At 32.1% G+C, this 27813-nt stretch overlaps 1 protein-coding gene across 2 annotated transcripts in view; it reads left to right on the top strand.

The window, feature by feature from the left end:
* Positions 1-27813, top strand: part of LOC127730477 (secretin receptor-like) — a 131885-nt gene that overhangs the window by 95494 nt on the left and 8578 nt on the right. For both annotated transcript variants that reach the window (XM_052238903.1, XM_052238904.1), the window contains exons 4-12: positions 2658-2757; positions 8265-8375; positions 8542-8669; positions 9469-9563; positions 11924-12089; positions 13202-13358; positions 17444-17504; positions 17788-17857; positions 19145-19230. In XM_052238903.1, coding sequence (XP_052094863.1) covers positions 2658-2757; positions 8265-8375; positions 8542-8669; positions 9469-9563; positions 11924-12089; positions 13202-13358; positions 17444-17504; positions 17788-17857; positions 19145-19230 — 974 coding nt within the window. The remainder of the gene's footprint in view (positions 1-2657; positions 2758-8264; positions 8376-8541; positions 8670-9468; positions 9564-11923; positions 12090-13201; positions 13359-17443; positions 17505-17787; positions 17858-19144; positions 19231-27813) is intronic.

Raw genomic sequence — 27813 nt, 5'->3', positions numbered from 1 at the left:
ACGTCATTTCTGGAATCATGTCTTTCACCGGAAAAGATCGCCAATTTCGCACGCCTTTATGACGTCATTTACCAGATAGAACGCGCTTGTATCCCTGTTCTATTAAAAGTTTCCAGCACTTTTAGAATCGTCATTTTGTAGGGTAGTATAAAAATAATTTATGTTCTGTAAGTACATACTCTTGATTCCGGTACGACTTAGGGAGGGTGACCATCTTATTAGATTTTAATTTCCCAAATATTTCGCGCAGCATAAAATCAATCTTTCACCCGTTTGCTCAACATGTGTTGGAAGTGCCGATGCTAAGCTTGTCCTCGACTGACGACTATACTTTGTTCATAGACAGCCGGTACGGCCCAATGTGGGAGGCAGAATTTTGCCCTCGGGATTTTAACGAGATTTGACGTTTCGTTGTTACATGGCAACGCATCGGTGAAAATGGCGCCATTGAACATTCAGCTCTCATTGTGACGTAATAACATAAGCATTGTGACATTTAAAAAAATCGGAAAATGCACGAATGTGAAAGTTATGTATTTCTCCATGTTAAGTACGAGTAATTTGATTGGACGAATATGTAATGGTATGTATTCTTCACCGCTAATATAGGAGATTGAAAACAAGTCTCTTGACTAATCAGATTCTACAATAGATCGGCTCTGACCGGCTGTCTAAGAACAAAGTGTAGTAGTCAGTCGAGGACCAGCTTATGACGATGCCTCCATTTTGGTCATGTGGTGATGGAAGTCACATGACAGATTCAACTAAAAAACGTATCCCGGAACTGCAGTATGGGTCCTACATGAAACGGTCATTAGGGCAATTGTTTGGCATGTGACGTCACAGACGTTGAGCTTTCATATTTTCTGGCACACGAAATGCAACTATAAAAAAGAACTCAATGAAATACCATACAAAACATAAAAAAATACAATAAACAAAATATTTCTATGAAGAACAGGACGCAAATTGTAAGGTAACCCAGATGCTTCGGATGAATAATTAAGCAGTTCTTTTAAAGCTTTTAAAACAAAACAAAAGTAAATCTGAAGGTAACCCAGGTTCCTAGGGATCAGAAAGCAGTTCATATATACTCTCCTGTTTAAATATATGATAAAGCGTATAAAACATGGCAAAATCCGTGTCACATGCCGTATCACCCTCGACCAATATCATCCCTCGGGCTGATATTGGTATCTCGGGATGATACGGCATATGATACGGATTTTGCCATGTATTATTCTCTATGTATATAACAATAACATTAGTTTGGTTTTAATTTACTGATAACAAATTCAATATTTATACCAATAAAACGATATTCAAAGATCTAATTACAGTGTTGAATTGGTAAGGAAAATTAACAATAGAGAAAGAAACATCGTCTCTTTTGACGTAAATCTTAGTGTAGAGTTTCCCGTGTAAAACTGAAATATCTAAATCTAGGAAAAGACAGTGTTTACCGTTTACATTTGATTTATTTAAAGTAAGTTCCTTTCAGGAAATTGCGGCAGTATATTTAGAAATTCTTGATTATTTAACGACAAAATATCATCATGAAATTATCAATTAAATGTAATCTAGATGGGTCTTTACTGAGTTTGATCATTAAACTGTGATTCACAACAGTGCAAGATCAAGTCTACTACTAAAGGGACACAATTGGTGCCCATAGGAACACCTACAACCTGTCGATATAACCTTTTTTGTTCTTAGCCTTGAATATTTGACACAATGCTTTGCATCCAAAATTGCCTAATATTTGTACGTCTATATAATTTTCCGATTGAATCATTTCTGTGGAAGATATCCACTTTGAGAACATTGAACGTATGGTAGGATACATTTTCTGGAAAAAAAATATGTTTGTCAAACGGTATACTGCTGTTGTGTAAGAGGCAATTGTTCTACGCAAAAGTAGCTCACTTCCATTGGATTCATGTATGCATAAATAATTAAAATGTCAAAATACCGATTGTTGGAGCAAAATCTTATACATGTATAACAAACTTAATGAATTCAAGTTAACTTTATCAGAATAACTTATATCGAGAAAGTTTGATATCCTAACGTGTACAATGCATTGTACAGGATCGTAGTATTCTGAACTGTTCACAAAAAAGGTGTGGCTGTCAATATTAAAATGTTTCAATGTTATCAGATTAAGAGCTTTGTTATGGTTGCAGGCATGTAATTGACTGTTCCATAGGCTTACATGCAAAACAGCTGATCTTTTTTTTTTAAAATAAAATGATACATAGACAAACAATTTCATGTGCATATCAACAAGTGCCTCATACAATGAAGAATAAAACGTTATGAAGCCTTGAAGTCAACACTACTTTTAACTACTTGCTGTTTGCTGTTTTATACCACGCAGTGATGTCCAGTTGAAATTAAACAAAAGAAACGGAAAAAAAATAAAACCGGTACGACAAGTACCTACTAAAAACGGCCGTGTGTATGTGTTTAGTTAACTGGAGGGATACGATGACAACATTTTGTAAAATAGTAAGACTGATTAAACTATCTCTTACATTCTAAGGTTGTTTTCACACACACACGCATACGCACACATATGTATATTTTTAATTGCATTTGAATATTTATAATAGAAAAATAAATATATATGTGAATAAAATGTTTTATATATATAGGTTATAGTAGACATTACATTGAATGAACAAAATAGAGGCATTGCCGAAGCTGATCAAAGTTGCCAGGGACTTATAGAAAATGAAGGAAATCACAAAAACGGTAAAATAGCATTACTTTATTTAAGGAGAGAGAGAGAGAGAGAGAGAGAGAGAGAGAGAGAGAGAGAGAGAGAGAGAGAGAGAGAGAGGTTAACACGTTTCTATCGATGTTTTATCATTTTATCACAGAGTTCTTATAAAAGAATCGAGTTCCACAATCATCGAGTATATGTCAAAATACTTGAAAAAGAGCTAACCATGAAATGAATAGTCCATGGAATATTCGGGAACATGTCAAGAACGCTGTAATAATCAAAATGGAATGTCAACAGTATGACTGATCATAGGACGGATTTGAGAACCAAAACCGTTTTGGCAGGGTTATAATAAATCAAAAATATTAGATGTTATATCATTTCATGGTGAACTGACACTATTTCGTATAAAAATTATTTCAATCTACGAGCACTTGGAAAAGCAGTCGAATGTACGTAAAGGTTTTAATACGACCGCAAAAAATTTTTGCGGTCGTATATTGGTATGACGTTGGCGTCGTCGTCGTCGTTGTAGTCGTCGTCGTCGTCGTCCGAAGACACATTGGTTTTCGCACTCTAACTTTAGTTTAAGTGAATGGATCTCTATGAAATTTTACCAAAAGGTTCAATACCACAAAAGAAAGGTTGGAATTGATTTTGGGGGTTATGGTACCAACAGTTAAGGAATTAGGGGCCAAAAATAAGTATTTTTGTAACTTCCAGACATAACTTGTGTGTTAGTGTATGGATCTCTCTGACATTGTACCACAAGGTTCCATATCACACAGGGAATGCTGGGATTGATTTTGGGGGTAATAGCTTTAAAATATTAGGAATTAGGGGCCATAAAAAGGGGCAAAGAACAAGCATTTTTCTAGTTTCATGACAATAACTTGTGTGTAAGTGTATGGATCTTTCTGAAATTGTACTACAAGGTTTTATATCACAAAGGAAAAGCTGGAATTGAGTTTGGGGGTAATTGACTAAAACGTTTCGAAATAAGGGGCCAAAAAGGGGCCAAAAATAAGCATTTTTCTAGTTTCCAGACAATAACTTGTGTTCAAGTGTATGGATCTCTCTGAAATTGTACTGCAAGGTACCATACCACAAAGGGAAGACTGGGATTGATTTTGGGGGTAATTGCTTCAAAATTTTAGGAAATTAGGGGCCAAAAAAGGGGCAAAAATCAAATTTTTCTAGTTTCAGGACAATAACTTGTGTGTAAGTGTATGGATCTTTCTGAAATTGTACTACAAGGTTCCATATCACAAAGGGAAAGCTGGGTTTGAGTTTGAGGGTAAGTGCCTTAAACGTTTAGGAATTTGGGGCCAAAAAGGGGCAAAAAAACAAGCATTTTTCTAGTTTCCAGACAATAACTTGTGTTCAAGTGTATGAATCTCTCTGAATTTGTACTGCAGGTACCATATCACAAAGGGAAGGCTGGGATTGAGTTTGGGGGTGATGAATCATAAGGGGGATAAAAAAATTGGGGGGGGGGGGGATTTTTTTTTCTTTAAAATTTTCCATTTTAAATTGGTTATTTCTGATTTATATATAAAAGCAAATAATAATGATATGGTTTGAAAAGGTAAATTAAAAATTCTTAAGTTATTAGACCACATTCATTCTGTGTCAGAAACCTGTGCTGTGTCAAATGTTTAATCACAATCCAAATTCAGTGCTGTATCAAGCTTGAATGTTGTGTCCATACTTGCCCCAACTGTTCAGGGTTCGACCTCTGCGGTCGTATCAAGCTGCGCCCAGCGGAGCATTTTATTTCTTTATTTTGCGATAAATATTGTATCGATAAGTTTTCAGATTTCTTTAGATACATTTAAAGGGGCATTAGCTGTCAAATTCATATTCACCGATTTGACTTAAATTCTCATACTTGATTTATAACATACTAAAATGTATATCCAAATTACAATAAGTCTGAACGAAACAGTTAACAATGCATGTACTAAATAATATATATCAGCATTTCATGTGTATTTTAGTCTAGACGCCATCTAATTAACTATCGAAATGACCCCCGAAGACTGACGACGGTCACAAAACCAGATATAAACATAAACATAAATAGAAATAGATAGCAATTGTACTTTTCTAGGTCTGTTTGATTTCATGCTATAGGTTAAAAAAATGAGTTAATCATCGTTTTTACCTGTATACGAATGATGTTTTTGTGGATCGAATCAGTCAACGAAATGGTTCACATTTGTTTCACTTTCAATGTGGACATTCTTTTCCTTTTAAAGGCTAATAATGCTTAACCAATCTCTAGCAAATGGGTTAAATTGAAGGTCACATGAATACGGATTCAAAGAGGTCGAATTAGTCACTTGCAACTGAATAATTCATCAGCGATTTTTCTTTGCTTATTTTGACAAAATTGAATCAAATTGGCTGCTTAAAGCGAATTATTATTTCATTATTTCACTTGTATTAATGATTGCACCAAACAAAATCATATTCTAATTTTTTTTCATATCTCGTACAGTAGCTTATGCCCCTTTAAACTACTTATTTGATATGAATTCTATACTTTTAATATATTATTTGGAATGCATCATTCGAATACTGATGTTAGCACAGTCCTTCTTATACATATACCAGAAGTTAGTCGAGCTTTCTATATGCGAAAAGAGCTACAATGATAAGCTAGTTTTATGATATGTTTGCCAAAGAACGCATACAAATAAATACTTTTCACAAAGATTGGACCACACCAACCTTATAAGTCAACAATTGAATTTTGGTCATCTAAACAACTTTACATTTAAGTGTACAAATATAAAGTTCTTTTGGTTATTACCACAAAGTAAGAATTTACCAAATGGACAAATATTTGTTTTAATTAGTGGAGGAAGGACGGACTACTAAATGGACAAACAAAAACAAAATAACGAAAAGACAAACAGCAATCTAAAAAAACCTATATATAAAACAAAATCATAAGTCGTTGAGGACAGACAGTACAAAAATCTCACCAATCAGGGAATTGACCTGAGGTGTCCTGGAAAGGTTGGCAGTATCTTCTCTATAAGGAGCAACTGTTGTGTTAACTTATTAAAATTAAATTTGGCATGGTATTTGGTACCAAGCTTTATACCAAACAGAATCATAAGCGTTTCTTGTCTATCCTAAGAATTTCCACATTCATTAAACATTGATACACGTGAATTATCCAACTTGTAAGTAAACTTAACAAAAAAAAAGATGGAAGTTTTGAAATGAAAATACGAAGTTTTATTCAGGTTAGAGGATAGACAACACAGACGTAACTGAAAAAATATAATATTACAAAAATATCCGGAACTTTATTTCTACTCCATTTTTTATAGAACGATGACGAACGTAATTATATTATCTTTTCCGATGATATTTGCTAATGGTTTCAAATTCTAGGCAAATTGGAAATATTCGAGTATATATCAGAAGTTATAGGAAGCATTTCGGATGGAAGTAGTCATCATTACAAGAATTATGATTACATATAAATATATCTAATCTATCAGAGAAAGTTACAGTTAAGGATAGTTGTGACTGAAATTCAAAATAGCAAAATATTTTGTGTATTACTTCCTTTTTTAATAGATAATGTTTATGACACAAAAAGTGTGGAAAAACAGTCCGTGTGCTTGATTTTGAGATACAATTATTTGAAAAATAAGAATTGTTGTGGGGAAAAGATGATTTTGAAATTTTCAAAGAAATATATGGGTAAAAATGAATGTGTAATTGTATAAAAAATATAGTAGAAGTAAAACGTATTTCAAATTATTTCGAAGAAAGTTTATTTGAATTGAAATATAGAGATTACTAGAGGAATAATAAAATATTAAGTAGAACATATCAAGTGGAATCTTTGCAGTCAGTATTGTACATGATATACTTTCTTCATTTTTCTCCAAAAGAATGTTTCTTTTGCGTAATCACTAAATAAAATCTTCATTGTTTCCATTTTCAAATATATTCGGTCCCAATTACCATTTACAATCATTTGTTAAAAAGGCAGACAAAGATGTACCTACAAAAATTGATAATTACATAAACGGTACCAGTTTTTTCTGCACCAGATAAGCCAGTAGTGGTACACAGGACGCATTATTGTATACCGTTGTCAGTCTTTTTATCAGTCCGTTTGTACGCCCATCGACACACCGTAAAATAATCAGAGAATGCGTTTATTAATTTCATGAAACTTGTATGGAATATTTGAATCGTTAGAAGAAAGTCGCCGTTTCATTTCGAATTTTTACCGTTATATTTAAGGCATTTTTTAATGGACCATTTTTGGATGTCTAAATGATAAATCTATATATTTTTTCCGATATTCAGATGCAGTTCAGCGTGGTCTAAAGGCATATTTTATTTCATCTCAATCCAAAATATCGTCAAATAACGTATACAGTGCCTTAACTCGTGTACTAGAAACTTTGCTCTGTTGGTTCATAGGTAAAAGTAAGCTCCATGTCGATTTTGAAAATTGTCTGGTTTGTCGTTCCAGTGGTATACATGTAGGATTCTAGAAATCCGTCAGATGTAAGTCAATTTTTACATGTTATGCATGCACTTACTCCACTATGATGTGATCGAATAACTTAAAACTTTACACTTTTGTTTGGATTGTTGAAAGTAAGCTACCTTTCGATAATCACGGTTTCGGATTTGCTATTCCAGAGTTGTGGGGTCCGAAATTGTCAAAATCGAAAAGTACTTTCTGCCGATCAGAAGAAGTGGAAAATACAATCATGTTTGATTACTAGAACTGTATTCATCTGCATTATTTGCATTTTGTGTTAAAAAAAAAACTTCAAGTCTACTTCAAGTCTGAAAATATCTAACTTATCTTAAAAAAGTTGACGAGAATGATCCTTAGTGGAGGATATATTTTAGTTTATGTCCAATAGTTTGGTATATCAATCATCATGGCCGCCATGACTTAAGACAAAACGCAACGAGTAAATTCAAATAATTATTACAGAAACAGAAATGCTCAGGAAGTCAAGACTTCAAAGTAATACCAACTGTATCCGTTAAAATTGTCAGTCGATTCTTTATTGTAGTTATTACCCTCAACCTACATTTTTAATAAATATTTTTTTCCTGTCTTGTACAAAACATAGTAATGTAAGGTCTGAAGATGAAAAGATCGTTATCGGGTTTGATTTCACTAGAACGCACATAGAAAGCAGCATATTTGAAACGAATAATTTGTTTCAAGAAAAGATTTTGATCCCGAGAAGGTGATTATAAATATATCCTTATGGCATGATTGTGCCACATGAGCGATTCATGCTCATATGATCAGCAATGTATTGTTGTTGTATCTATACTAGATTAATCAATCTTACACTAAGTCTAGAATATTCGATTCAAAAATCGACGAGAAAAGATACATCGTAAATAAAATTATGAAAAAATTATGTGTTGAAAATTCCTATTAGACATGAAGCATGTCATGTAAGTATGAGTAGCAGCCATATGTAGAACTATTACTATACTATTTTAACGGTTCTGTTTTCAGATAGTTTTTGCACGAGAGTGTGGGATACAATATCTTGTTGGCCTCCTACGAAATCTGGAAGTATGGTAACCATACCCTGTCCAAATTATTTTAATGGCTTCAATACAAAAAGTAAGATTTGAAACATGTTTATATGATTTTAAAAAAACAAATGCTTTATAATATTGTAGTTTGAAATATTTATATTACATATTCGAACTTCTGCTTTGTTAGTTATTATTAATCATTAGTCTGACAATAATAGAAATTTTCTAATGTTACTGATTTTATTATGTAGAATTCGCCAAGAAGTTCTGCACAATGAACGGAACATGGTTTTTCCATCCAAGTTTAAATGTTACGTGGACTGATTACAGAGATTGTCCATACGTGTCTGCACTAGAAGAGATACCAGAATTGATTAGAGTAGGCATTCTATACACAAGAAACGTCGGTCCAATTTGTAAAAATTAAGTAACAAGACATAAATTATTGTAAATATATGCAACAGTAGTACAGATGTTCAAATCTCATTAATCGATTAACGTAAGCGAGACAGTGGCCTTACATAAAAAAAACCTATAAACAAATTAACGGTAAAAAACGTCGAAAATTTGATAATATCCCAACAAAAAATGCCAAATAGTTCAAAAAAGTACTAAAAAATACCGAACTCCAAGTAAAATTCAAAAAAGGGGAAGTCCCTAAAACCAGACCAGGCAAAGTAAATGAATTTCTAGCCATAAGACTAAGTATGAAACAAAATATAAAGAACGAAAGCTAAAAAAACAGAGATTTCTCCTAGCAGCTTCAGTTTAAAATAAAATCAAAATAGTACGAAATCAAAATAAAGCATGTGATATCTATTGATGTGATTATTTTTCTTATATTATCGTCTAACAGATCATATCTTTCTCACTGGTTCAAAATAAACTCATCATAGATACCAACTTTTACGCCAGACGCACGTTTCGTCTACAATTAAAGACTCATCAGTGACCACTAATCCTAGATTTATTAAAAAACGGGGAAGTTCATAAAATCTGACCGGGTAAAGTAAATGAATTCCTCGCCTAAGATTTTTATGAAACACTGCAAAAGGAACAAAAGCTTATAAACGGGGATCAATAATTTTTTTTTTTATGTTTTTTTTTTTAAATTATACTCGTTCGGTATCACTTCAGAATAAGTATCAAAAATATTATTTATACTCTATATTTTACAGAATCACATGCCGTACATCCGTTTAATGTTTAACATTGGATATGGAATCTCACTGGTGTCATTAGTGTTAGCAACAGCAATAATGTTAACATTCAGGTATACTTCATTCTTATTTTAATAGAATACAGAATATTAAAAGTAATTAAAAGTAATTCTAAGATATGATTTTATCTAACTCTAAAAAAAAAGAAAGATGTTGCTTAACCCTCATCCGTATGCAGTTGGTTACATTACCTCTAATTTTCCTAACGTGCAATTGTTTATCAAAGATTTCAAGTTCATCTTCATTTTAATAAATTATTATGAAAGTAAACCGCGCAATAAACATTTTATTAAATATAATTTATACGTACAAAGTATTGTGAGATCATATATTGTGATGGGTGGGTGGTGATTCATGGAAAACATCTATTTTTATTGATTTTCTTGTCATTCTTTAAGTGGACGAGAAAAGGGTTTACGGAAGTTAAGGGTACATGTAAAATTAAAATTTAATTTGAGCATACTAACATTTATTTACGTCTTGACGTTTTTGTTTCGCCTTGACGAGGTACAATGTATGCTGTTTCCGGCGTCGGCGGTGTCGTGAACAATGCATTAGCTTGTTATTAGGTCAGTTTATAGGGAACCACTAGTGGTAGGTCAATGATATTTGGTATGCGGTTGTATTTAGCATTCGCACTTTTCATTTCCGTGAAGATTATTTAATCCCGCCAAATTAGTCATGGTCTATTGACTTTGAAACTTTTGCATGTATTAGTTTGTGATTAGGTCAGTTTAACGGGAACCACTAGATGTAGGTCAATGATATTGGTATGCAGTTATATTAACATTGGCACATTTCTATGGAGACTTTCGGCTCTGTACCTTCAGTCATGGTTCATTGTCTTTGAATATTTAGCATAACTTACATGTTGAAGTATTGTTATTTTAATTTCAACACTTTCATTTGTCGATCGAAATAAGAAAAGGCGGGACATATCTCTGTGTTAACAGTTTATTGCATATCTGTATATATAAATTTTTTGATTTCTGAAAAAGGGGAGAGTGAAACTGGAAATTTCCGAAATGTGTTCTATACTAAATGAGGGGCAGCTGTACATTATAATAAATGTACAAAACTAATACAAATTGTACTTTGTGTCATGATCCCATAATCTGCACGTGCTTAGGAGCTATATACTGTAATCGGCATGTATTCGTAAGATTATATATTAGGAATGTTGTTATAAATAACAGTAATATAAATAAAAGCAAGCATATATATGTTGCTGAAAAAAAAGAGATTACAATGATAACCCGATATCTTTTTTGCTGTCGTTCAATTTTTTTTTCAAAATCTCCATCATATGCTTAGCTTTCGAACTGTCCAAGGATCTAGTTGTTCTGAACTTTCTTCAGTTAATTATTCCGACATAACAAATGAAAATCCAACAATCAACATTTTATTTTAGTCAAATAGCTTTTGTATTACACTTCCTACCGCTCTTAATCTCGAATGTGAATGTGAAATAATAAAAAGGTACTGACGGCAACAAATATTTCAAACAATAAAATTATACAGAACAAGCAAGAAATTATAAACTAAATTGTAAGTTGGAAAACAAAAGAATAACGTAAAAAAATTTCCCTATATCTCTTGTGGGTAGTAAATTTCAAACCGTACAGGAACAGGATACATTAACACCCGGAAATTTAATCAAAATGAAGCACGAACGGCATAGGAAAATTGAAACTTTTCGAAATATACCTGTTGAAAATTTAACATATGATTGCGTTCCAAATAACCGAGTCCATTCTTTTTGTAGTATTGTTGTTATTAAACTGTACTTGTGTTAACTCCCTTTGAAAAGACAAAACTATTCATTTGAATACAAGAATTAATTCATACATGGCTTTTTGAATGTAGTGGATTGATAATAAACATTATTATGACCCCGAACATTTCAATGTAAAATCCTTCAATCCTTTCAAAATCTGGTAATCTTACAGCCAAATGGAAAACGCAATACAATAATAATGGCGTGGCGTTGTCAGTTTTTGTTTTACTCATGAATTGGAATATCCCTCTGACATCATCGATTCTCTTTTATAATACTGTAACACATACTTGATGAGCTACATGAAAAAATGGAACTAAATAGAGTGACCTAAACAATGTAAGGTTAACTTTGCATGTGTTTTTTAAATGAAGGACACACATTAAATTTAATACACATAGAAACACCAGTTGTACGAATTTTGCTTCTAAATAAACTCCTCATAGATACCAGGATTGAAATTCTATAAGCCAGACGCGCGTTTCGTCAACAAAAGTCTCATCAGTGACGCTCGAAACTTAGTAAGTATTTGAATTTTCAAATAGAAATAAGTTCATCAGTAAGCTAAGTGTGTTTGAGAAATGCAAATATATACCAAATTAATCAAATTTTTATATGTTTTACTTGTATTTATAGACGATTACGATGTCCTCGGAATATAATCCACATACACCTGTTTATCTCCTTTATACTGAGAGCATCAATATCTTTCATGAAAGAAAATTTGTTGGTCAATGGAACTGGATTTCCATCAGATATTCGAGAAATTAATGGCAATTTAGAGTTTATTACCGAAGGAACAGTTAGTATTAAATGTTTTTTTTTCATTTTTCATAATATATATACATCAGCAATGATTATTATTTCTATTGAACACATTGACAGATATTTTCATATGAACGAAATGACGTAACTATGCGTTGTGTATTCTTTTCGTAGAAATTTGTTATTAAAAAAATTAAAAATATGATAGAATTAAGACCAATTCTATCACTTCACAACTGTGAGAATAATCTGTCATTGAACAGTTCTACCCTTGACCTATTCTAGGTTAGAACTTACCAAAACTGCTCTAAGGTAGAACTGCCAGGAACAGTTCAAAGGTAAACCTGTCCAAATCTGTAATAAGGTAGAACTGTTAGAATCTAATTGTAGATATATCAGTTTCAAATTATATAGATTAGAGCAGCTGTCAAATCAGATATTGTTAATGAAGTTGTCTAAAAATAATGACAAGCAGACAAACAACTGTACACAAAACACAACACAAAAAACTAAAGACTGAGCAACACGAACCCCACCAAAAATTAAAGAGGGGGAGGGGGGGGGGGGTCTCTGGTGCTCCGGAAGGGCAAGCAGATCCTGCTTCACATGTGGCACCGCCGTGTTGCTCATATAAGTACAAACCCGGTGACAAGTCTAATTCGGTAGGTCACAATCGGGGAAAAGAGGACGGGATTGTAGTTACGACAATTGAAATATATCCGTCGTCATCTGTGAAACAGGTATTCTATAACGGCCAACCAACTCGAGATGGCGCGAAACAGAAACTGTTCTTAAGGTATCAGTAGAACTGTTCCGCTGATTATTCTTGAACAGTTCTCCTGGCAGTTCATGTGAGATGTTTATAGAGGTTGGAACTTAAATACCAACTGTACTATACAAGGGTTTCATGTAGTATCATTACTCGGCACACGGACAAATATGAGGAATGCCGTGTTTTTCAAAGAAGTGATTCCAGTCGTATCATCAGTGTAAACACCTTCTGCTGTAGAGCATTACCCATCAATCGATTACAGATGCATGTAGTTAATGTAATGACAAGGAACATGATAAAACATACAAACACTTTGTTAATTTCTGTTCCCATGAACATTTCGTACTCATTGAATTTTTATACATATATGTTTTCAGCATTGGGTGTGCAAATTATTCTTTACATCATTTCACTATATACTGGCAACAAATTACATGTGGATTCTTGTAGAAGGGTTATACTTAAACATGTTAATTACTGTAGCTGTGTTCTCAGAGAAAAGTGGAATAAAATGGTTCACCATTTTCGGATGGGGTATGTTTATGATTGTCGCTAGTAATATAGTTGTGAAACTAATGTTGATACTTAATGATTATTCCGATTTCCTGTTAACTCATTCGTCAATATGCTTTTTTTGTAACACGCTTTCTTGTTGCATGTTAAAGCTAAATTCATCCAAAAAGGCCAATGTTACAGTTTTCGTGAAAATTGGCGTCTGACATTCATCCGTCTGCCTCTTTAACAAAATGTTCACCTCTGCAAACAGCTTCTCTTTTTAAGCCATATATATTTGTCATTCTACATTCTAAATACAGACCATAAGGATAAAAATTCATGTGATTTTCTGATATTTAAAAAGAAAAACAAAAAACAAAAGATACAGGTAAATTGAGTGCAGCAAAAATGTTCAGCATTACAAGATCTTCAAAATTACCAAAATAACTGAAACCATCAATGACTCCACACATCAGTTATTGCTCATAAATGACGATGTCTGTCTTTTAGCGTTTCTGCCTTTTATCTTGAAAACTAGTATAAACAGACAGAGCTTAAAAACAGCAAATTAATCAGCAATAAAAAATCAAAACGGTGAGGTTATGAGAAGTTATATGCAAAATTTCAAAAATATAAATGAGTTGTTTTTATTCACTTCGATTCAGGTATTTCGATGTAACCCGTGTCAACACCTCACAAAGAACGACACTGATTTTTAAATTTTGATATTATGAATTTTTTTTAACTTAAATCTTTTCAATTAATTTTTTACAATCTCAAATATATAAACCAAACAATTTGAACGTTTAGTTATGCGTATTTTATTCAGAATAAACGCTTCATTAAAAATGTCCGACACAATCCAAACACAAATAACGTCATTATGTGAACAGGAATGGTACAAACTGCTAAGATGGTATTTATCTTTACGTGTTAAACTTTGATTCTCATTCTTTTTTTTTAATCTGTAGAATTTAGGTACTTTCTCCGGTAGAAGGAACAACATTGTAGTGTTTAATTATATTTTAATATTTTGTCATTATTGGAATTTGGTGTTGATCAGAGATCTTTGATAGTCTGAAATTTATTCACAACTTTCAGTCTCGACTCTGAACGATATAGAAATTGACACATTGTACAGATACTTATCTTTTGAAGACAGCGACCTTAAAAAATTTGAACTACATTTCAAAACGGACGTTTAGATACTGTATGTTGATTTTCAAAATGTTACCGTAAAATGTTTATCTTTTACTATATAAAAGATACATTATTTTTTTACAAACACAATATTTAATAAGTGAATCCACAGAAATTGAGATCCAATGGGTGCAATCTTTACCAATAATCAACAATCACCATTTTGTTATTCTAATTAACAAGATATGCACACATACATGTACAAATATATGAAAAACCAAGCGTGTGTATTTCAACATATGATTCACAAATATTTGACATTTAATTTTAACAATATAATTACAAGAAATCCTAGGCAATCGATAAATCTTATTTTAAAAGCAAATGTTAATTATTTCTAAAGAAACATTTCAACGTATGCGATAAAAAGATTCGAAATAACGTGCAGATATGTCAATATCAACAAATATATATTCAAAATTATAGAATTTAACTCTAATTTCAGAAAATGTTGAACTTCGAATCATTCAATGAATTTATAACTACTGACGTATTATTAATTAAAAGCCATTTTATCTGATTTCATTGCTGGAAAAAAGAATTATTCATGTCAAGCAAATTTAGAAACTGAACAAACCATTAAGCGAAATACCTATTTAACAAAATGATTTTTTTTAAAAAGATATAAGAAGATGTGGTATGAGTGCCAATGAGACAATTCTCCATCCAAGTCAAAATTTATAAAAGAAAACCATTATAGGTCACAGTACGGTCTTCAACACGGAGCCTTGGCTCACACCGAACAGTAAGCTATAAAGGGCCCCAAAAAATTACTAGTGTAAAACCATTCAAACGGGAAAACCAACGGTCTAATCTAAATAAAAAACGAGAAACGAGAAACACTTATGAACCACATCAACAAACGACAACTACTGAACATCAGATTCATGACTTAGGACAGGTGCAAACAAATGCAGCGGGTTTAAACGTTTTAATGGTACCAAACCTTCACCCTTTTTCTGAAACAATAGTGTAACATCACAACATAGAAAGACACACTATAAAATATCAACTGAAATAGCTTAACTCAATCAAAGGACATATTAACACCATTGAACATACACTGAACAAATAAATTTGACCTATGACACAATGTAAATAAAAAATAATGTCCTTTTTATCAAATATTGGTTTTGATATGGGGAAAGATGAATGGATGGATGAACGGCTGGGTGTTTAACGTCCAGTTGCAAATTAAATGCATATTCAGAACGAGAACATGTCTATGCGATATGAATATGAACCCTGCTCTGTACTTGAACGGCACACTGCGCCGGATTGTTAACGTACTGCAATGTAGTTCTCAAGATTACAGTACGCAGATAGACATGTTTCTCCACCCGCACACATTATTCAGACTCCGACCCCGACCAGTCTTTTCTCTTACGTCTATATATCGCTTGCGTAGCGGCGAAGCAGAAAATAACATATTAAAAAAAAGCTTATCTAAATATTTTGCTTTAATGTCTGCATACTTAAATTGTTAACATATAGGTAAAATGATATCAAGTGAAACATTAAAAAATCATATGTATAAAAACTGACAAATCTCAAAATAGTTTTCTAGTCAAGGATTATTATTTTAATCGCATGTAGTCTTTTTATTAATGCAATTGGAATGCATTCAACAGATGATTTAAAATCTTTAAAAGAGAATCTGATTGACTTTCTAAAATGGCTATTTAGTCGATAAACCAATTTAAGTCTTCAGCTCAGCGTTTTCAACTAACATCAATTAAATTAAATCTTGAAATATTTTTCTTGTTGGCCTTCGTTCTCATTACTTATTACGCAATACTGCTTAATTGCTTATATTTCAAGCAGTTTAGTTACAATTATTGTTTTATTTACGATGTATTATTGGATCTAAGCTTCTCAAGTTTTCGTTATTTGAACTTTTGGTACCAAATTCAGTAAAACATGGAATAGATATATTACTTTTGGGTGTAAGAATGTGAATTTAGTACAAATCATACCGGTGTTTGAATGTGGATTAATCTGTACTTAAATTCATAGAATTGCACAAAGAAGTAAAATTCGAAGTAAATATTCAATACACATTGATTCTAAACATTAAAGGTTTAATCTCTCTTACTTGAGATAATGTTTTGTGTTGTAAGGCAACGTCCAGCAGTGCGGTATATAAAACATACCTTTTAAGGCAAATGAATAAAATTGAGAATTGAAATGGGGAATATGTCAAAGAGACAACAACCCGACCAAAGAGCAGACAACAGCCGAAGGCGACCAATGGGTCTTCAACGCAGCTAGAAAATCCCCCACCCGGAGGTGGTCCTCAGCTGGCCCGTAAATAAAATTGTGTACTAGTTCAGTGAAAATGGACGTCATACTAAACTCCAAAACATATAAATGAACTGAAATTGAAAAAAACATACTAGACTAACAAAGGCCAGAGGCTCCTGACTTGGGACAGGCGCAAAAAATGCGACTTTAAACTTTGATGCTTAAATGAACTTATATCTACAAAATTTTACATGGAAATATTTCCAATTTATTGAAATAACAATGTTTAATTTTATACCATAGCGTGAAACTTTAACCATTTATCCGACACATTTATCTGAAACTGAAATTTTCTAACCCTAAAAATTGTACTAGCAGGATTTTATCTAATATGTTCATGTTAAAACTAAATATGAGATAGTTGTATTTCCAGAAATAATCGCATTATTCTGCATGAAACATCAACATTTTATCTCGAAGAAAATCATTGACATGACTTTTTCAAAGCGATTACATGGGTTGTGTGTACTATACAATTAAAATCCTGCATGCTTTTTGTTTTCTGAACTTAAAGAAATTTAATAATTTCAATATTTGTCATTGATTTTCATTTTGAATCTAACACGGTTTGGTTTCTTTAGCGATATTTTTCAATCGATCTTATGTTTATTTTATTACAGTTTCGCCGATTTTGTTTGTTGGTCCATGGGTAATAGTCCGGATACTACACGAAAATACATAGTAAGTTGTCTTTTATTACAAACTTTTACTTAAAGGTAAATGTAGAACATAATATAGTTCTCCAGTATATCAGTTCTGCGTAAACAAACATTTATTTGAAGAAGATGCAACACACCCTACCTATATAATTTGCATTGTACGTCTAAAACAAGCAGCACTTATTGTCTTTCAGAAGATGGAATAAAACAGATACACATCTCCTTTTATTCATTACTAAAAAAGGGTTTAAATAAGTAAATGAATTTTAACGGTGACTTCGTTTAATTTGTTTTATATTTTATAGCTGTTGGAACACTCACACCCGTCCTGGATATTTCTGGATTATGAGAGGACCAATTGTTTTATCTGTAGCTGTAAGTAGAAAGTTCTACGATTTCAAAATGTCAATAACAGCTAATAGACTTAGTATATGTAAGAGAATGGTAATCCCTGTCTGCATGATTAAGTACGAGCGTTAGCGAATAATTATCATGAAGAAAGGGATTATCATTCTCATTCTCTTCCATACTTTGAATACGTAAAGTGCTCAAGTCTCAAATGATCTCTTAATTGGTTGTTTTCCAGAATTTTATCATTGTCAGTGGAATTTTATGATTAATGCATGACTTCCTCTTTAGGCATTTCATTTATGGATTAGTTTTAGTGATGTAAGGACTTTCTTATAATTTAGAAAAAAAATAGTAAATTGTGTTTTAGATATTAGACGACACATCAGTATACAATGATACGATAGGAATTGAATATGTTTCCTGATTGTAAGTATGAATGTAAATCATGTAGTATTTAAGCGAGGAATTATATTTTTGTTTTTTATGCTTCAAATCAATAAATAAAAAATTAGAGTTACAGCTAAATTTTATTTCACGGACAATTATTTGGTCCAGCTACATCAAAAACTACTTCATTATGTCATGATAATATTCAAATGAAATGCTTCTTCAAGTTTTAAAAATATTCCAAAGTTAAATTGAATTCCTGTTTTTTTTATGTTATTAAATTATTGAAAATTACTAATTTTACCATGCGAGATCCAGTAATCTGAGTTTTGGTAAGCTTATTAGCTAAAGATTTAGGTTATATTTAATTTAGAAAAATTGTTTTTTTCTTTTTATTTTGCATTGCTTTGATATTGTTTACTTTTTCAGTAATTTGAAGTTATTAATAATTTTCTTATAATAACCTTACCGGTACCAATTTACTACACCAGTAAACTTATTTTGATTTTTTCGTTTGTTTCTAATTTTCAAATTTTAGTCAGTTTCAATCACAAATCCTTTCAATCTGATAAATGTGTTTCGAGGAAGTTGTAACTCATTTATAGAAAACCTGTGTTTTGAACTGTAAATAGGTCTTAACAATAGGATAACACCTTACTAAGAACATGATTTACATTCATTCTTCACAATTAAGAAACACCAAATCCCACAATTTCATTGGTCGAGATCACTTTACTATAATCTAATATTCTGATACATAATTATTTTATATTTAAAGTAAGATTATATTATGGTATAATAGGGTTATAATCCACGCTATTTGATTGATTATATAACGAAAATCAGTCTATATGCCTTCGTAACTTTTAATTTCACGATTTGATTCTCTATGCCAATTTGTAAAAAAAAATCTTTTCATTTCAGATAAACTTCATGATCTTTTTGAATATAATTAGAGTTTTATTTACAAAATTAACTGCATTCAACTCATTTGAAACGAAGAAATTCAGGTACAGGTGAGTAAATTAACGTTATTTTATTGCAGAGACGAGTTGCTAGCTAGTAAGCGCTGATTCATAACTACTCAGTATTGCTTTCAGAGGGACTATTTCTTAAATTTCTTATGTTATATGTTGTATCAAAGTGCATCAGTATAAGTTTTCTAGATGCTATAGGTTTTGACGACACATCTTTGTTTTCCTATTTGTTTCATTTCAGATATGTGTTTGATTTTTCAATGATTATATTAATAATTGTGAATTAAAGTGTAAATGCATTTTTTTCCATGATGGAATTGGAGTTTGTTTCATTACATACATCTACCATTAAGGTTCCTTCTACAGACTTGAGTTGCCAGTCTAAGCTATTACTGTTGTAAAGATTTATCGTCACCGTTTTAAAAAGCTTTATTCAATATTTTCCTTTTACAGTCTTCTTTTTTTCTCATAAAACCACGCCTTCCTTATTTCTACAAAACGGATGTTGATATTTGTCAAATGAGTGGCGTAATAAGTAAGCATCTTACAAGGAATGCGATGAATGTATATTCCATGAAAATTGCAATGATCAAGGAGACCATCGATGTCTTCAAAAACGTTACAACACTTATCAATATAATCCTAAATAGAACATTTGTAATATTGCACATTGCGTAAAAAGGTACTTTGAAAGCGTTCTGACATTTTTTTTCACATATTTTAACAAATTGGTCAAACAAAAAGGTAAAAGATGACTATATGTAATGAACATTGGACTACATTGTATACTGGAAAAGTCCATAGTTAATAGAGGAACGAAATTGGCTACTGGAATCCCTTCTGTGTATCTTAATATATATTTGTATTAGTTTTACCTCTGCGACATTTTAAGCTATTAGTGATTAGTGCCAATGAAGTTAAACATGGAATCTTTCTTTATAAAGGTATTTTATATGAATTGTTTTGTAGGTCTTTCCCATATTTAAACTGGTTTGTAAATTTAAAAATGGCATCAAGATATAGATTATTTAAAACTAAAATGATATTTTGTTAAAAAAAACATTAAATCGACCATATATACATATATATCCTTTAAAAGAAAAATAAAGTTTGCCTTGCACTACAAATTTTGAATCACATGAATGAATTGGATACTTAAATTACATGTTACACTAAAATGAGAACATTTTATTTTTTGGTTTAAATTTACATATATATTGAAACAACTAAATGTATAAAGTAATATAATTGTTTGTAGATATACTTATGTTGATGTCATTTATGCTGCATAATACCTAACACGTTCTTTGTTTTTTTAACACATCACACACGCTATATACTGCAATGCACTTTGTGTTGAATCCCTGCTTATGTGTGGTTTGTTACTTGTTATTGTTCTATGTTTGAAGCATAATCATTTTTTTTTTACCTAATGACACAAGTGCCTGAAAATCAAGAAACAGTACGATGAAAGTGTAAACAATCCATTATTTTTTCATGGATACGTGTTTTAGATTTTTATTCAACCTAATTGTTACATCAATCCTTTTGACATATATTGTTTTGCAATTACTCTAAACGGACGAAATTACAAACGGACATATTGACAAACCTGAATATGAATTTCACTCACAGTTCTTAGTTATTTCTTAGAAATTTGATTAAGATAACGGGGATAGAAATTGTCAGTAGTTTTTCGCGAGAAAAATATCTGCCATGATTGTATGGTGCAGACTTGCCTTTTGAATGTTAAACTCTGGACTTTCCATTGGACATTCATCAAGTTAATCATCACAGTATGTATCTGTAGACCCCTTATATGAGTATTTAAAAGAAAAAAAAAAATGGTATGTTGATCTTGTCGATCCTCTTTTATATTCTTTCTATTGACATTATAGCTTTAATCAACAGCTGTAATTTTTATGCCCCCGCCGTAACGGAGGGGGCATTAAGTTTTACCCTTGTCCGTCTGTACATCCGTACGTTTCCGTTCTCTAACTTTAGTTTGCCTCAACCAAATGTTATTAAACTTATACACAATGTTTATGACCACAACACACAGATCATGTTGAATTTTGGTGGCGTCTCTTTTACCGCTCTATAGTTATGCCCCTCTACAAATGGAAAAAATGCTGATTTTTTCGTTTCCGTTCTCTAACTTTAGTTTGCTACAAATCTTGTACACAATGCTTATTACCTCAAAACACAGATCAAGTTTGAGTTTTGGTGGCGTCACTTTTACCGTTCTAGAGTTATGCCCCTTTACAAATGGAAAAATAGCTGAAGTTTTCGTTTCCGTTCTCTACCTTTAGTATGCCTCAATCAAATGTTATGAAACTTATGCACAATGCTTATTACCACAAAACACAGATCAAGTTTGAATTTTTGTGGCGTTACTTTTACCGTTCTAGAGTTATGCCCCTTTACAAATGTCAAAATTGCTGAATTTTTCGTTTCCGTTCTCTGACTTAAGTTTACAGTTCTTAAGTTATGTCCCTTCATAACGTTATATGCAAGCGGGGGCTTCATCTGTGTCGCATGGACACATTCCCCATTTATTTGGTAAATCCTGCTTGCTATTAAGCGAAGAAGACTATTCCCTCAAAACCTGCTGAGGAATCTGAAAATTGTTTTGTCATACAGAGGGAATAACAAGGGAAAGAATGTTGAAAAAGTAATCTGTAGTATTCATAATTATAAGTATTTGCTTGTCTTGTAACTGTTAGTGAAAAATTACCAAATAGAAAAATATTTTTGATTTAAATTATTTGAAATCTTTCAATTTTTATTTCCTGTTGATTACCAAATCCTGTTGAAGTAAGTTTCAAAGTTTCAAGCATCATAACTGACATATACCAGTTTTTAAATGTATATAAATATATTGATTCTGAATTCAGGTTCTCAATATGTTTTTATAGATGTCAATAAAAAGGAACAAGTTATGATAAAATAAATCTAGTGGCTGCCATAGGGATCGATTTATTATAGAAATAATTGAATAAAACAATGAAACTACTTTTTTGCTTACATAGGGAATATTTACAATCAAGTCGGTGCAGCAAAATGGGCACGATGTCAGGACATTACGAATTTACATCACTCAAACTACAGTACACAAAACAACATAGCAAACCAAACACTGGGAAACACGAAGCCCATCAAAAACTAGGGTGATCTCAGTTGCTCCGGAAGGGTAAGCGGATCCTGCTCCACATGTGACATCCGTCGTGTTGCTCATGTAGTACAATCCCGGTGATATATCTAATTCGGTAGGTTACATTCGGAAGAAAGGGGACGAGATTGGAACAATTGGAACATATCCGTCGTCATCTGTGGAACAGATATTCCATATTGGTCAACCATCTCGTGATGGCGTCCATAAAATTTACGAAGGGATGTTTTCAACTTCACCACTAGGAACTCTTGGTTTAATAGCTTCCTTGTGAGCAGCAACACCCCATCAAGGAAATCGTGGTAGGAAACACAAGCCCTGGAATATCGTATCAACTGGGAAATATATACTCCGTATGCAGGCGCTGCTAGAATGTTGCTACATACAAATGAAAAGTTCACAATTGGGAACCTAAAATCATCTCTTTTGTCGTAAAGTTTTGTTTTTAAACGACCCTCATTGACAATTTCTAAATGTAAGTCAAGATATGAGACAGACTTAACTGTATCTGTTGTATCCTTTATTGCAAGTTCGATGGGATAGATGCGTCCAAATTTTGGAATTATTTAGTGAGAGAACATCATCTATATAGCAGAAAGTGAAATTAAAGGATACTGCTAACTTCTTTTCTTTCTTCCTAAGAAGTTCATGTATGAAGTCAGCCTCCTATGAATGAAGAAACAAGTCGGCAAGAAGAGGAGTACAGTTGGTTCCTATGGGAATGCCGATTGTTTGTTGACCAAACGTAACAAATATGTTGTCAATCATGAAATCAAGAATCTTGATAATTTCAGATCCAGAGAATTTTTTGTTTGAAAAAAAATTGACAGGAACTAGAAAGCCCATAAATCTTAGTTACAAAAAAGTAACGTAGGCATAATCACTAAATAATAACCTGTTGTTTTAACAGGACAACTAGAGATAAGAAAGTTTTTGTTACGTGTAAACTTTCAAGTTACACAATTCCCCTGTTCACCAAAAAAAAAAAAAACTGTCACATTACGCAAAACACAATTAGAATTTGAACAATTTCCTTTTACACGTTGAGTCATACATTATATTGCATAAAAACTACCTTTTCTTCAATTATTTAAAAAAGAAGTGTGAGATTACAAATCTTAATATTTGGGAAAAGACCATACACTGTTTCCAATCGTAGATACACCGTTTGCATGGTTTATTATTTGCCTTTACACTTTACATCACTACACTATGTATCAATTAGCTTTTCACTATATATTATTTAGTTTTACACCATAGACCATTGCACTATGTACCCTCATATTACACCATACACGTTTTGTCTTAAAAACTACACAATTCAAGGGCGGTAGCAACAATAGATTAACAGATCACATAATTTTAATACCCAAACTTAATTTTTTTAACAGGAACCGCGTCAAATAATCATTACAAAACTAGCCTAAACTTTTTGATATGGAGGTAACAAGGCTATACAAACTGAATTGTCATACAATGTAACAGTAAAAGCAGAATCAATACCAACATTAAGAAAGCCAAGATACATATAAGATATTTCGGCAGGAAATTACTTATGAAAAGACCATATATTTCGGGTCAAATAACAAAATGTCGTAATGCAAGAAAATGAAGAGGCAAACATGAAAGACTTTATATGAAGAATACATACGCTTTCAATGTTATAAAAAAATATATTGCCCTGTACAGCATTTAAAACGTGTGTTAATAACATTAATCTTGAATGCGTTTAAATCGTGTTTCTGATTTATTTCGTTTACACGTTTGATTGAGATTATAACTTTTAACCTGCCACATATTGTGTCAAAATTAGAGGCAACAGTAGTTATTTGGTGTTCAAATTATTAGAACCATTTAGAATAAACAAATCAAGATCAAATAAATCAAAATCTGAGGAAATCGAATGAAATCCAAATGAAGCGAAACAGGGTGCGTCGACAGCGTAAGCGTCTCGAGCTAGCATGAATCAACCGCCATGCGAATCCTCAGTCAGTCAAAATGGCACAATAGGGATAAGGACACATGATTTATTTCGTTTACACGTTTGATTGAGATTATAACTTTTAACCTGCTACATATTGTGTCCAAATTAGAGGCAACAGTAGTTATTTGGTGTTCAAATTATTAAAACCATTTAGAATAAACAAATCAAGACAAAATAAATCAAAATCTGAGGAAATCGAATGAAATCCAAATGAAGCGAAACAGGGTGCGTCGACAGCGTAAGCGTCTCGAGCTAGCATGAATCAGCCGCCACGCGAATCCACAGTCAGTCAAAATGGCACAATAGGGATAAGGACACATGATTTATTTCGTTTACACGTTTGATTGAGATTATAACTTTTAACTTGCCACATATTGTGTCCAAATTAGAGGCAACAGTAGTGAATTGATGTTTAAATTATTTAAACCATTTAGAATAAACAAATCAAGACAAAATAAATCAAAATCTGAGGAAATCGAATGAAATCCTAATGAAGCGAAACAGGGTGTGTCGACAGTGTAAGCGTCTCGAGCTAGCATGAATCAGCCGCCATGCGAATTCACAGTTTGTCCAAATGGCACAATAGGGTTAAGGACACATGATTTATTTCGTTTACACGTTTGATTGAGATTATAACTTTTAACCTGCCAAATATTGTGTCCAAATTAGAGGCAACAGTAGTTATTTGGTGTTCAAATTATTAAGACCATTTAGAATAAACAAATCAAGACAAAATAAATCAAAATCTGAGGAAATCGAATGAAATCCAAATGAAGCGAAACAGGGTGCGTCGACAGCGTAAGCGTCTCGAGCTAGCATGAATCAGCCGCCATGCGAATTCACAGTCAGTCAAAATGGCACAATAGGGATAAGGACACAATCGTCTAATGTCAGGAAATTCGTTCATGCTTATCTTTATTTATACTTTTTATGTTTGTCATTTAGGAAATTTGATAATATTGGCAGATCTTTGATAGTATATGTTAAATATATTGGTACCTTTTCTAGAGTCAGGGTGATTTAAATTTTGACTTATTGTGAAGAAACATGTCTATATATTTATACTGTAATCACCTTTTAATGTGTCCATTGTTTTTTTGTTTTGTTTCGTAGGATTTTTATAATACTGACTCCCCGATTAGAGTTCATGTGATTCCTTCAAGTTTTTTTCCTCTTGGTTGATAATGATAAATCCAACTGTTGTCCTTAAAGTTACCTAACATCACCTTTCATACATATCAGAAAATCGATTTATTTGATTTTCTAATTGATTTTGGGGAATGTTCCCTTGGTATCTCCCGCATGTTTGTCGATATTCATAGTCTGAAAGGGGCGGAAGATACCAAAGGGACAACCAAAATTCATAAGTCGAAAGAAACCAATAAAACCCATGGATAAAAGCGTAACAACAAACAGACATATAACAGTCTTCAAACCACTACATATGAATTTAGACTGAGCAACTCAAACTATATCAAAACCCAGGGTGATCCCAGGTGCTCTGGAAAGGTAAAGTGAATTCTGTTCCACATTTGACACAAGTCGTGTTGTTCAGGGTAAGTTCGATGATGTCACATCTTAACTGATGTTCCTAATCATTTTAATAAAACTACGAATGATACTTCAAATTCCTCACATTTCTTAATATTTTTCTTGAAATAAATGTCTGGACATGTTCTTTCCTTTATCATGTGTAACACTACAGGATATGCACAGAAGGTGGTTGTTAATTAAAGAAACTAATAAGACATACTTTCTTTCATAAGATATAGATATAAGAAGATGTGGTATGAGTGCCAATGAGACAACTCTCCATCCAAGTCAAAATTTATAAAAGTAAACCATTATAGGTCAAAGTACGGTTTCCAACACGGAGCCGTGGCTCACACCGAACAGCAAGCTATAAAGGGCCCCAAAAATTACTAATGTAAAAACCAACGGTCTAATCTATATAAAAAATGAGAAAAGAAAAACACTTATGAACCACATCAACAAACGACAACTACTGAACATCAGATTCCTGACTTAGGACAAGTGCAAACAATTGCAGCGGGTTTAAACGTTTTAATGGTACCAAATATTCACCCTTTTTCTGAAACAATAGTGTAACATTACAACATAGAAACAATACTTTGCATTTTACGATGTTTGTTCAAATACTATCTGGTGAGGTTTTAGATAGAACATAAGGAAAACTGGCAAAATTCAGTTTTACAATATACCCTTTAATATTATACCATTTTCCATTTGATTAATGATCGTTGTTGAATAAGTTATTATAATATTAGTTTTTTTTGTTTTCTTTATACTAAGTAAGTCGGTCGGTTGAGAGTAGAAATTTCCATATTGGTCTTTCAGATGTTACTCTTACCCATAATTTTATATTGTTCAATTATCAATATTTTCTTAAATGGATAACAATCATGTTTTGAAAGTAAAGTTTCATGTCTTGAAAGGCAATCTATGTTAAATTCCATTTGTTTAGCAAATGTTTTTACTTTTGCTTACAACAAATTATTCTTTAACTTCTCGTTTATTTAAATACTATACCGCTTAGCATACTAATGAAATAATGTAATTAGTATTTGGCAAAGTGAAAAATTCCAAAACTATCATACTCATCAGTAGATCTAGATCAACTAGTAGTTGCAGATGCGTCATTGTTTTTTTATAAAGTAAAACATTTTGCTTATAAGTAGTTAATCTTGAAAAGCCTGTCAATTCTTTAGATATGTTTTCAATCTGTTTCCACCTTTACAGTTAAGTAGTGTATTCTATCATACTACACACACACTTATATTATATATATGTATATATGAAAACATGTATAATTCATTTATAAGTAGATCTAGATATATCTTAATATTATCATTATCTAAGTAAAATAAATATTTAAAGAGAAATATTTGAAAAACCTGTGCATTTTCGAATTTTTCTTTTCCCTGGAAATGGTCAATGGACCCCTATCCCCAACTTCTGTATCATCCTACCCGCATTTTAGAAGGAGGGTTTGTTTTGCTCAGTCTTTTTATTTTCTCTGTTCCGACTTGAGAATTGTTATTGTCTCTTTTATATTATTCGTCCCTTTGTATCACAGCATACCGATTCAGTTCCCCCAACATGCCAGTTATTATCGGATTAACCAAAAGTATATGTACACCTTGATGTTTTCTCATTTTATCAATGTTGTCCTGAACTGGATAATTTCAAATCAGCATTGCTCTCGTCTGTCTGTCGCTGTTATATTAGTAATTACACGACCAATTTAATATATAAGAATATATGTATTTCTTCTTGAGTACTATCGTTATATCAAACTGCGTTTATATAAGGTTTGTTTTTTTATTGTTATCATTTGATGATTAAAAGATGTTGTAAAAGTTATTCATAACAAAAAAGGTACTTGTTATACTGCAGCAGATGTGCGTATCGACAATTACTGTCTTCTCAGTGATTTTCG

Source organism: Mytilus californianus, unplaced genomic scaffold (genome assembly GCF_021869535.1).
Source record: "Mytilus californianus isolate M0D057914Y unplaced genomic scaffold, xbMytCali1.0.p SCAF_2, whole genome shotgun sequence".
NCBI classification, from domain to species: domain Eukaryota; kingdom Metazoa; phylum Mollusca; class Bivalvia; order Mytilida; family Mytilidae; genus Mytilus; species Mytilus californianus.
The sequence above is the reverse complement of the archived record's forward strand: the minus strand, read 5'-3'. Positions and strand labels throughout refer to the sequence as shown.